The sequence below is a fragment of the Hyla sarda genome, chromosome 1 (genome assembly GCF_029499605.1).
Source record: "Hyla sarda isolate aHylSar1 chromosome 1, aHylSar1.hap1, whole genome shotgun sequence".
In the NCBI taxonomy this organism is placed as follows: Eukaryota; Metazoa; Chordata; class Amphibia; order Anura; family Hylidae; genus Hyla; species Hyla sarda.
The window spans coordinates 465,478,281-465,491,124 of record NC_079189.1 but is presented as its reverse complement, the minus strand read 5'-3'; the positions used below and the strand labels follow the sequence as shown (position 1 = coordinate 465,491,124).

General features: G+C 38.8%; 1 protein-coding gene across 3 annotated transcripts in view; it reads right to left on the bottom strand.

The window, feature by feature from the left end:
- The window catches only part of TCTN1 (tectonic family member 1), an 80,457-nt gene that overhangs the window by 1,291 nt on the left and 66,322 nt on the right, over positions 1–12,844 (bottom strand). For all 3 annotated transcript variants that reach the window (XM_056536073.1, XM_056536064.1, XM_056536054.1), the window contains 4 exons: positions 10,619–10,760; positions 9,298–9,469; positions 1,376–1,498; positions 791–942 (listed from right to left, as the gene is read on the bottom strand). In XM_056536073.1, the coding sequence (XP_056392048.1) occupies positions 799–942; positions 1,376–1,498; positions 9,298–9,469; positions 10,619–10,760 (581 nt within the window). In that variant the 3' untranslated portion in view covers positions 791–798. The remainder of the gene's footprint in view (positions 1–790; positions 943–1,375; positions 1,499–9,297; positions 9,470–10,618; positions 10,761–12,844) is intronic.

Here is a 12,844-nt window from a genome sequence, read left to right as displayed (position 1 = left end):
GTAATGTTAAAAAGGGTGAATACAAAGGAATGCAGCTGAGCTGGAATGACAATTTACAGGAATATTGCTGGAGTTGGTTACAAAGTTAGTACAGTTGAAGAAAAAACACATATTCAAGGAGGTGAGGGGAAGAAATTTTTAGCACTATGGCATGTATAATGCCAGCGTGCTTCTTTAAGGTGTCTCTATTCTTATTGAAAAACACTTAACTTTTGACATGTCTCTACGACATGTTTTGATCGGTCAGGGTCTGAGTATTCAGACCCCTACAGATTTCTAGATACTGCTCAAGGAAGGGAGCGGCTGTGCCCTAATCTTCCTGGTTTCCTGCATGAGACTAGCTCCATAGACTTATAATGGAGCGAGATTGGCATGGTAGCAATCCTTTTTAAAGGGGGATATATATGAATATAAATGTGGCTACTCACTTTCAAATGTGTTTTTTATTTTTTTTTGTAAGAAAATAGATTTATAAAAACCTGTAAAAGTTGCTGAGTTGCCCATAGCATCCAATCAGATTGCTTTCATTTTTCAGAAGTCTTTTCAAAAATAAATCTGGTTGCTATGGGCAGGTTTTGATCTCCCCCACAGCTCCTATTTTTCTATTCCTGGATAACACTTTTTAAAAAGGCACCTTTTTTATTTTTTTTAGGTTTAGTATTCCTATAAGTTAAATCTCTGCATACAATAAACATGCTTTTCTTGGAGACATGTTTATTGTATTTAAAAAAAAAAAAAAAAAAAATCCTCAATCTGCCCAATTATTTACAGAGCCCAATTAATGTTTTACCTGTGCACTTATAGAAATGGGTAGAAGAAATCAAAGGGCAATTTTGCATCAATGGTCGGCTGAGCTTTGTAACCTGGACTGGCCGGCTGTGATACATCGACAAAAGTCACAGAGGAAGAGATCTGTATGAATCCTACATCTTCCAAATTATTCTGTGAACAAAACAACATATTGTCCCGTTAAATGTGCCTAGATAGATTTGCACTCTACATATGCATAGAATATTGGCTGCACTGAGTCTGTGCCCAGAGCATTCACTTGAGGTGTCAAATGAGTAAATGTTATGTTATGTTTAGTGTAGATTTAACTTGAGATGTTGTTGTTACACCCTACCATTGAAAAATACTGGGGGAGCTTTATCAAAACCTGTCAAGAGGAAAACTTGCCCAGTTGCCCATAGCAACCAATCAGCTCGCTTCTTTCATTTTTAGGAATGCCTGTGAAAAATGAAAGAAGCGATCTGGTTGCTATGGGCAAGTTTTCCTCTGTACAGGTTTTGATAAATCTCCCTCACTTTGTTTGTGCATACTCACTTATTACACCAAAAATCTGTCAACATTAGGTACTGCTAAAAAATTTACTTACTGGGAACTGAGCATAGATGATATTCTCCTCTACATTCACAATCTGCGCCTGTGGGTTCACCAAGGAGCCAAATTTTGTCCAGCTAATTTTCAAAATTAAAGAAACTGGGATTTTGCACATACCCTTGAAATCAAGAAAGTGAAAAGAAAAAGAAAGTCAGTGCATTTTAGTGTTAAAACAGAAGTTCCTCATTACATCATAAAATAAAGAAAAAAAATAAGAACCTAAAAGGTTTATTTCATTATGCTTGTCCAGGGCATGTTTAGTAATTAGCAGCTGCATTTCTGGATATCTTTCGATGCAGGCATGGGGAACTGTATATTGGAATGAAAATGAAAGCTGCTATGGGGAATATCTTTGTGCTAATGAGCATTTTGAGTGCATGTACATTTGGATCTATAGGGGGATATTTATTAAAGCTGTCTATGTCCCGCATCAATATAGACCAAACTACAGAGGGTTAGGCCGGTCTATTGTGCACCTAATTTATCAAATGGCGCACGGCTCTTGATAAATTCTGTGCACTGCCTTTGAGATCTATGCTTTAGACTGTATTTAAACCTGCTCCAACATGGACTGACATTTCAGCGTACTTTCAGTCGATGCATTTTCCAATGCATTTCCGTCTAAAATAGACTAGCATGCATCATGTTCTAAAAATCCTCAAGAGCAAGTCGCAAAAAAGTCGCACATATTTAGACCGACTTTCTGTGCGAAAAATTCTTTGATAAATATCCCCCATAGCTTTAGAGGTGATATGTCTATATTCTCCTTTGAAATTAGGTGAGTCTGTCTACCAGCGATAGAATCAGTAATATCTTGGAATATGAGAACCTAACTTGGAAGGTGACTTGTCTATCTTGAGGTATTAGATACATGTCTGCAGGGGGGGGGGGGGGTTGTCATCTGCTATATCTATTCCTCTCTCCATTACCTTCCACTAATCGCTGATATTAAATCTGCAAATGAGACTTCAAGCAATTTGCTTAATCTGTGTCTGTCTGATCTATGTGAAGCACTAACTTTACTAACAATATTTACAGTTGGAATAACCTTCCCCTAATGCTGCTTTCTATGTAATAACGTCTGTCTAATTTGAATGTGTAAATGTCTATTCGGCTGGGTTCACACCACGTTTTTGCAATACAGTTCCTGTAAATGTTTTCAGTTTGAAAATCTTATGCATTGACCCTATTTTGAAAACCGTATACCAAAAAATGCATCAGGTTGTGTCTATTTCGCATCCTGTACAGTTTTGTCACTTTTTCCCATACCCAAAACTGTAGCCTACCATGTTTTTTGGTCCGGGTGAAAAACCGTATTGAAATGTGTGTTTTTTTTTTTTTAACATGGGAGTCAATGGGAACTGTACAGAACCGTATGCGTATGGTTCCAGCCAGTTTTCACCATATGGTTTTTGACTTTGCACAGTTTTTTTTTTTTTTTTTCTTGGAATTTTAATCAAACAAGTGAAACTTTATTCATAATTGAATAAAAAGTAAGAGGTATAAGTTTTTCTTTAAAAAAAAAAAAAAAAAAAATTGATGCAACCGGACATTTTTAATACCGTATACGTTTTTCAACTGTACACAGATAAAAATTTGTACACATGTTTTGATAGTTTAGTCAGGTTTTGAGGCATTTTTTTTTTTTTTTTGTATCAAAAACCTGATACGGGAACTGTATTGCAAAAAACATGGTGTGAACCCAGCTGTCCCCTAACATGTTGTCTATCATACCTGTAATCCCCTGATGAACTGTGTCATTGTATTAGATACATAGGGAAATGCATTGGGAAGTGTGGGATTTAATTGAAATTACATTCAGGGTTATTCCTTTTAACTTTTTTTTCCTTAAATTTTTATTCATCCATCCAGTAATAAATAAAGACATACATTATACAACAGTACATACAAATCCCTCCCCCCTGCCTTGAACCCCTCTGGACCTACCTGAATGAAATCAATTTAATGAATCAACAATCACATCACCATGTGAGTGTTTCAAAGTCTCACTGCTCTTACAGTAAAGAAACCCTAAGTGATGATGAAATCTCAAACACATACATACAGTCATGGCCGTAAATGTTGGCACCCCTGAAATTTTTCTAGAAAATTAAGTAACACATGTTTTGCTATACACATGTTTATTCCCTTTGTGTGTATTGAAACTAAACCAAAAAAGGGAGGAAAAAAAGAAACTTGGACATAATGTCACACCAAACTCCAAAAAGGGGCTGGACAAAATTATTCGCACCCTTAACTTAATATTTGGTTGATTCCCTTTGGAAAAAATAACTGAAATCAGTCGCTTCCTATAACCATCAATAAGCTTCTTACACCTCTCAGCCGGAATGTTGGACCACTCTTCCTTTGCAAACTGCTCCAGATCTCTCTTATTGGAAGGGTGCCTTTTTCCCAACAGCAATTTTAAGATCTCTCCACAGGTGTTCAATGGGATTTAGATCTGGACTCCTTGCTGGCCACTTCAGAACTCTCCAGCGCTTTGTTGCCATCCATTTCTGGGTGCTTTTTGACGTATGTTTGGGGTCATTGTCCTGCTGGAAGACCCAAGATCTCGACGCAAACCCAGCTTTCTGACACTAGGCTGTACAGTGCAACCCAAAATCCGTTTGTAATCCTCAGAATTCATGATGCCTTACACACATTCAAAGGTACCCAGTGCCAGCAAAAACACCCCAAATCATCATTGAACTTCCTCCATATTTCACTGTAGGTACTGTGTTCTTTTCTTTGTAGGCCTCTTTCTGTTTTTGGTAAACAGTAGAATGATGTGCTTTACCAAAAAGCTCTATCTTGGTCTCTTCTGTCCACAAGACATTTTCCCAGAAGGATTTTGGCAAAATGTAGTCTTGCTTTTATATGTCTCTGTGTCGGCAGTGGGGTCCTCCTGGCTCTCCTGCCATAGCATTTCATTTAAATTTCAAAGGATAGATTGCGCTGACACTGATGCTCCTTGAGCCTGCAGGACAGCTTAAATATCTTTGTTTGCGGATGCTTATTGTTTGGGAACTTGTTTGGGGCTGCTTATCCACCATCCAGACTATCCTGCATTGACACCTTTCATAAATTTTTCTCTTCCATCCACACCCAGGAAGATTAGCTACAGTGCCATGGGTTGCAAACTTCTTGATAATGTTGCGCACTGTGGACAAAGGAAAATCTAAATCTCTGGAGATGGACCTGAAACCTTGAGATTTGTTGATATTTTTCCACAATTTTGGTTCTCAAGTCCTCAGACAGTTCTCCTCTTTCTGTTGTCCATGCTTAATGTGGCACACACAGACACACAATGCAAAGACTTGTGGAAAACTTCTCTCCTTTTTATCTGCTTTCAGGTACTTAAGGACCAAGGGCGTACCTGTATGCCCGTGGGAATTTTGGTCCGAGCTGCGTGTCTGGCAGGGACTGGACCAGGGTGACTGCTGATATCCCGTGCAAATGCCCCGGGGGGGGGGGGGGGGGGTCCTGAGACACTATCTCCCCCTCCCCACTCCAATCGTGTGGGGGCTCAGGACCAGAGCCTGATCACACTTCGCATCTGTTCACCTTCAAGTTTGCTGCCTTATAATTTCCTACTGTGTATCCTGGTCAGAAGTGCCTGCAACTACCTTAATGCCTGCATAATCTTCAAAATGGATTCCCTGGCTTCATCCTCGGGTGTCTTTTCCTACATGGAGCTTGATGCAGACTGGATCCTACAACACTCGGATTGTGACTCCTCCTTTTTGCACTTACCTTCAGTTACTGACATCCAACGGAGGTACTAATATGAATCTAAAAGACTTATCATTTAAACTCCATTTTACAACACTTGGCGAGTATTTTAAGGTGAAGAGGATCCCTAGAGATATGCGATCTCATCCACAGAATAAAGCCTATTTTCATGACATGGACTACCGTACCCGTTTCGAACAAATCTCCAATAAATATGCATTGGATTTAATCCTGTTTTATTTAGAATTCTTACATAAGGACATTACTTCCAACACTTCCAAACGTAATGCATTGAATGATCTTTTCAGCAAGACCATCGCTTCTAATTATGAACAATTTATTGACAAACAAAAATGTTTCCTCACCAAACTCGCGATCAAAATGACCATACTCAAAAGGTTTAAATTTCTGCCCCACTGGCAGAACTGACTGGTTCCAGCTGGAGCTCGATCTTCTTCAAGAAACTCAGACTTAAGAGTCTGGTTTTCTGCAGAGACTAATGTTACCAAAGATTGGGCCGCAGCTATTTCTAGTGTGGACTGATAACGTTTTCCGGTTACGTGATCTTGACATCAAAACCACCAGTGATTTCTCACCTCTCCTTAATTCTCCCAGTATTGATATATTTTGCTTACTGGTTTAAAAAGACGTGGAAATCATGTCCCAGAAAGAGTACATGTGGTTTCATCCAAACATGACATATGACCACATTTTGGCTTTGAAGGACTTAGTCCATGACCACAATTTGGTTATTAATACCGGCCAAGCCATTGTGGTCATGAACTGTTCTAAATATCTAAAAGAAGCTGAACGACAGTTAAACGATAAATATCACCTATTGCAAGTCTGATGTAGATCCCAGGTGGGAATTTGAGCATGAAATTATCTCTGTACTTAAGGACACACTTGTTTAAAATTTGATCAATAAATCACTATTTGACTTCCTTTTTTGTTTCACATCCAATTACTCCAGTACTTTATTTACTACCTAAGATACACAAATCAGTAATAGACCTCCCTGGACGTCCTATAGTCTCAGGGCGTGACTATCACTAGTCACATATCCATATTTTGATAACATTCTCAGACGTTATGTCTACAAAGCCAAATCCTACCTGCAAGACTTCCTCAATAAAATCAAACATGTGTTTATCTTTAGTTGTACTAACATTGCATCTTTAGACATTGTTAATTTGTATACCTCTATCCCTCATTCCGAAGGTATATCTGCAACAAAAAAGGCCATTGAAAACTACTTCAATCCTATTCATGTCGACTTTTTGATCGTGTTGCTTACTTTTGTCCTTAGACAAAATTATTTAGTTTTCAATTACCAGTTTTACATTCAGCAGGTTGGCACCGCAATGGGTACCAATGTGGTGTCAATTTATGCTACTCTCTTTGTGCTCGACTTGGAGAATTTCATTTTTGTATTGCACCACTTCAGCCATGTGCTGGGGTGGTGGCGTTACATTGATGATATCTTTTTAGTTTGGGCTGGCACTCACGCCCAACTACAGGATTTCCACTTCTACCTGAATTCCATTAATGAACACATCAAATTCACATTAACATCCTCTACTGTTGAAGTACAGTTCCTTGACACACTAGTACAAGTACACAAACCATGTCTCACCACCTCTCTCTGTCTAACCTACTGACTGCAATTCCTTAGATTCGACAGTGGACACCCCAAATCCACTGTCCGATCTCTAATCATCTGGCTGAATGGCAGAGTTAAACGGATTATCAGTGCTGAAATGCAACTTAAACCCGCCCTTGATAAAACTGTGGATAATTTTATATAACAGGGGTACTCTAAAAAGATGATATCTGAGATTAAATCTTCAGTTATGCAACTCAACAGACTCCTTGTTGGCTGGCAACAGAAAGGGGTCTGCTACATCCAGGATTGCTTTTTTTTTCCCATCTTTTTTAGGCATGTCGCATAAAACTGTGGGCATCATTAAAAATATCGGGGCATTCTAAGTAAGGAGTACCCCAATATTTTGGAATTCAAACAACCTCCACTTATGTCATACTGAAGGCCGAGGAATCTTAGAGAGCAACTTGTTAAATCAGATGTGTCACTAAGAAAAAATGCACAAAAATTCTTATCCGTATAGGGTCATTCCCTTGCCGGTCCTGTATCAATTGCAAGTATATGAGTAAAGGCAACTCCTTCCGCCTTCCAAATACAGGGAAGGAGTCCAAAATTTCTCATGACCTTACCTGCACCAGTCTGTGTACTGTGGTGTTCTTGTAATTTACTGTATGTCGGTGAAACTGTGACTTTAAAACCTATTGTTATCAACACAGGTACACTATCCGTAAACAAAGATTGGACCTTCTGGTCCCTAAGCATTTTGCTGAGGTTGGACACGTGGAGCGTGATTTAAAATTCACGCTCATTGACCACATGCTTGCCCCCCCCCCCCCCCCCCCCTCAAAAGAGGAGGTGATAGGGTCAGTTTTTTGAAGAAAAAAAAGAATAGAGATGCATCTTCCATTTACGTCCCTTAGGTCCCACGGGCTTAATGTGGATTTCAAAATTTTTCGTAATATCTGCAATACGTGATGTAATATAATCCATGTCTGCTATCATTCTTCGTGTTTGTTTTTGAATATAAATTTTTCTTCTTCCAGATCCTGGTCGGAAGCTCAGGACAGGACCCCCACACACTAGTATTGGAGTATTAATGTTTTGTGCTAATGTATGCTGTTATTTGTGTGGATTAGTGACGTCAACCACTATGGAGATGATTTTGTCCCAGTTTTCCCTTTGGCACCATTTCATCTCAACATATTTGAATCTATTTAATTTTGGCACCTTTTCATCTCAACATATGACTCTGACATTAGTGCCCTAATTAGGGACCAGTGTCTGGATAGTGTTGACCTGTCACCCATTTCACCCATTCCAGGGGATAGATGGACACTGTCCGTTATGTCTCTGCCGCCTCTTTGGAGGTACTCTGAGATGTTGAACACTGACTGACACACAGTGTCTGCTAGAGGCTCTTAGTATAACTGTTGCAGCCTGCAACAAGACAATGTGCCCATACCCTTGCCATTTTCTATTATGGTGTTTTGGCTATCTATTGCTAGTGCACACGCATCGATATTACATGCCTGCACTACTGCCCACATTTGTAATGGCGTTTTCTTTTAGCTGAACCAGCGTGCATGCGCTAATATTCTCCAAAGCGCGACATCACTTCCGCCTTAGACTGGAAATATGCGCAATCGGTCTCCAATGTTTTTGCCGACATCTCTATGCTTTCAACATATGTGTTCTTTATCCTTTATACCATGTGGGTGGCCGGAATGTCCTCCTCCTGATTCCAGGTATTGTTGCCCTTTTTTCACTGTAGTCACGATCACGCTGCAACACTGTATGCAACTTTATGTACCGGAGTATTTGAATTACCACTGTATATATTTAATCACGGTATGTACCGGAGTATTTGATTTTCCACTGTATATATGTAATAATGGTATTTCTGTTCACCCTGTTCATACAATGTTTATGTATGCTAATTACACTATGATGTCAGAGGAAATGATGTCACTATGCACTTCCTATTTAAATCAGCCATGATGCTCACTGTATTGCTTGACAAAGGTCACGTGAGGTGACCGAAACATCGCACACCTGTTGATGAAAATAAAGTAACTTATTTGATTTGCCGTTTGGAATGCTACTGCACATTTGTTTGATATATATTTTATGCCTCCCTGCCAAGGTTATAGGCCAAGGTGTAAAGAGATCATATAGATCTCTGTACTGTCCATATATATTATTTACATAATGATCAGATCACCCTTTCTTTTTTCCCAAACTAAATAACCCCTAGTTTGATAACTGTTCGGCCATGTCTTTTATATATGTGGTCAAATTTGTAAACACTATGCCGTGTGTGTCTAGTGGTTTGTATAGAGGCAAAACTATGTTCTTGTAATGAATATCTGTGCTTCTTTTTATGCATTCTATGATTTTATTTGCCTTGGTAGCAGCTGCCTGGCACTGGTTGGTAAAGTTGAGTTTACTGTCCACCAATATCCCTAGTTCCTTTTTCAGTAGCAGTTTTACTATTTAGCATAGCTAATCAACACGTTTTGCCTGTAAAAAAAATTAGTAATTGATATATTAATCCATACATACATTTATAAATGTAAAATTACCTGAACATCAGCTTGATCTGCTGTATTGATAGTAACTGGTACCCAGTCTAATACATTCTCTGGTTGTGAATTCCCAAACTGGGCCACGTAGTTTGGAGACTGTTGTCCTTGAAGTACACTTAGAATGGCAGTTTTGGCAAACTTACAAAATTCAGGACCAATATAACTGAGTCTAAAGTAAAACAAAAACGTTTCTGTTATCTGCAAATATGTCTACGTATCTCTATGAAAGCTGGTAGGACTGCCTAAATGTAAGAAAAATAAGGCTTAAATCTCATTATTTAATCAAACATAATCAGAATTATGTTAAAAATAGCATTATAATTGGAAATACTGCAAGCTACAGCCTGCATTATAGTCACTTATATCTCTGTAAGCATCTTGGCTCAAATGTCCTGGCATTTCCTGCTTGTTTTAAGGCTGTGCTCAGCTTACCATGGTGCTTTGTATTCTGGGAGATGTTTATCTTATGCATTGGGAATGTATGGGTGCAGTAGCACTGGACATATTGTAAGGATAGATATAGGAAAGAATATACTGTAATCTACTAAATAGTACAACATCCTGACTAACTTACGCACCTGCAGCCTGGAGTGGTGTCCCACTGAAGGTCCGCTTCTTTCTTTGGCGAATTGCGAACTGGGTGAATGTGAATATTCATGAGAGCTGGTCAAGTGAGCGCTCAGTAGGCGCAATCGCTCACATGACTAGTGCCACATGAATATTCAAATTCATGTGATCTCTGTGCAGCCACTGGCATTCTGTGCCGGGTGCTGCTCCCGAGACAGAGACGTGATGTCACGCCATGGCCCCTCATGACGTCATGCCACGCCTCCTCCATTCATGTCACATAGACATGAAGCAGCGTGGCGTGATGTCACGTCTCAGTCTTGTGAGCAGCACCCCGCACAGAATGCCGGGTGCTGCACAGAGATCGCGGGGGGTTCCAGCGGCGGGACCCTTGTGATGAGATATCTTATCCCCTATCCTTTGGATAGGAGATAAGATGTCTAAGGCCAGAATACCCCTTTAATTTAAAAAATGGGAGTGAATATCAGGTGATGAGTGGGATTATACAGTTAGGTAGTGTGTAATAGCCATACTAGCCCCTCAATGTAGAACATTCACAGCCCCTGACTGGCTAATCCTGCCCATCACCTGATTGGCCAGTTGCCCGACACATCTCACAATTATGGCTATCATAGAGAAGTGATAACTTTTGTTGATACTGATTGGAAAGATATACACAACATGATCGAAACCATGAGCAAAAAACTAAAAGCAAAAACAAAAACCATAATCCCAGTAATGGTCTCCTTACCGTAGTTTGCATCCAGATATCGAGTTATAACCAAATAACACTGGAGTTCTGTTTCCCTCTTGCACTAAACAGTCTTGGTCACTGGAGCTCTTGAGCAGAGTCAGTTGCCCAAATCTGTTGGTACTCTGAATTATTCCTGATTTATACAAGATTTTTAAGGACACATTTAACAATCAGCTGAATAAAATAAATAAATAACTAGAAAATCAAAATTTCCAGGGCAGCACAATTGGAGCACTCCTTATATTTTTAGAGGACTTTTTAACAATTAAGCAAGCTATCTAAGAGGTTTCTATGGGCAACCACTTTTCCTCTGCACAGGTTATGATAATTCTCCCCCAATGTATTCATATCAATATTTCATGTACCATTGGTGTAATTCACAAAACTACATTGGCTCAGATTAATCTGTTCGAGACCAAAACTGGAGTGATTGTCCCAAAGAAACCAATCACAATTCACAGCTTTCATATGTTAACAAGAACTGGTATAAGAAAGGTTGAGCAGTTTGTGTTTCTAACCGATTGATAAATCTGGGCCATTTTATTTATTTATTTTTAAATTCTAGGAGATGTTTAGAGAAAATATTTAATCAAAACCCCTATTCTGGCTTTCTTTATTCTTTAGGTGTAATATTTCCATCTGCATATGCAGCTCATAATTAATGCTATTAGTAAAAATACTGGGTTGTCATATAAAAACTATTATAAATAAAATCAACAATGATGCCCTTATATTGCCAATGACATGTGACATCTCTGTTTTTCCTTTGAACACATATTTTGGAATGTCCTTGAAGGGGCTTTGGATATGGCTTGAAATTATAATAATTGCTGGCAACAAATATCATACGAATATAAATGGAGAATGTCAACCCAGCATGTATTTATATTCCCATTGGGTGGGGATCTTAAATGCTGGAGATACTTTTTGCTTTTATCAATGTTACCAACTAACCTTAAAGGGGTACTCCGGTGAATTTTTTTTTTTTTTTTTAATCAACTAGTGCCAGAAAGTTAAACAGATTTCTAAATTACTTCTATTAAAAAATCTTAATCCTTCCTGTACTTAGGAATTAGCTGCTGAATGCTACAGTGGAAATTATTTTCCGTTTGAAACACAGAGCTGTCTGCTGACATCATGAGCACAGTGCTCTCTGCTGACATCTCTGTCCATTTTAGGAACTGTCCAGGGTAAAAGGAAATCCCCATAGCAAACATATGCTGTTCTGGACAGTTCATAAAATGGACAGATATCAGCAGAGAGCACTGTGCTCATGATGTCAGCAGACAGCTCTGTGTTTCAAAAAGAAAAGAATTTCCGCTGTAGTATTCAGCAGCTATTCAGTACAGGAAGGATTAAGATTATTTAATAGAAATAATTTACAAATCTGTTTAACGCGCCATTTGGAAAGAGAGCAATGGCCCCGTAGGGGAGATCATGGGGTCCCAGCATTTGGGACCCCCCACGTGATCTGAAATGTATCCCTTATCCTAAGGATAAGGGATATGTTTTTCGTATCCCGAAGTACGGCTTTAAATATAAAAGAGGTATTTAAAATTTGATGACACATTTTTATGTATTGTTAACATTGTTTCTATTTTTGCACATTGCATGTTACTAGTGCTAGATGGGTTATATCAAAGTCTTAAAGTAACCTGTGGCTGTGCAGGAGATACTTTTAGATACTGGAAAAATCATTTAAGTTTATTTGGCTTTCCTGTGAAGCAAGATGTAGATTGCTGCAAGCCGAAGAGTGAAGGCGCTACCACATGCTTCTCCTCACACTTTTCTTCATTCTCCTGGTCTGTGGGGGTCTTAGCACTGAGACCCCAAACAATGAAAACTGTTGAAATGTCAATAGTTTTTATAATTGACAGGTAAACTTTAACTTGAAATACCCCTTTAAGTGAAGCTTATTTTTTGCAGTATTGTGTTTTTTTGTTTTTTTTCAGTACACTCTCTGAAAGAATGAATAAATGGATTGAGATATATTAGGTACACTGGATGTGATTGGCAATCTAATAGGAATAACCTTTACCTTCGGCCGCAGTTTGAACTATGGAGCAGTCTCAAGTTGTGTAAACTTTGATGTTGGTGTTCTGCTAGAAGACCTTTCAACTCAATTTCTCCCTATTTGTGGAACTGTGCATCTTATAGTGTATTTAGTAAACAAAGATAACTACTTGGGTGTGTTTGCGCTAAAAGCACAATCACCATCACCAC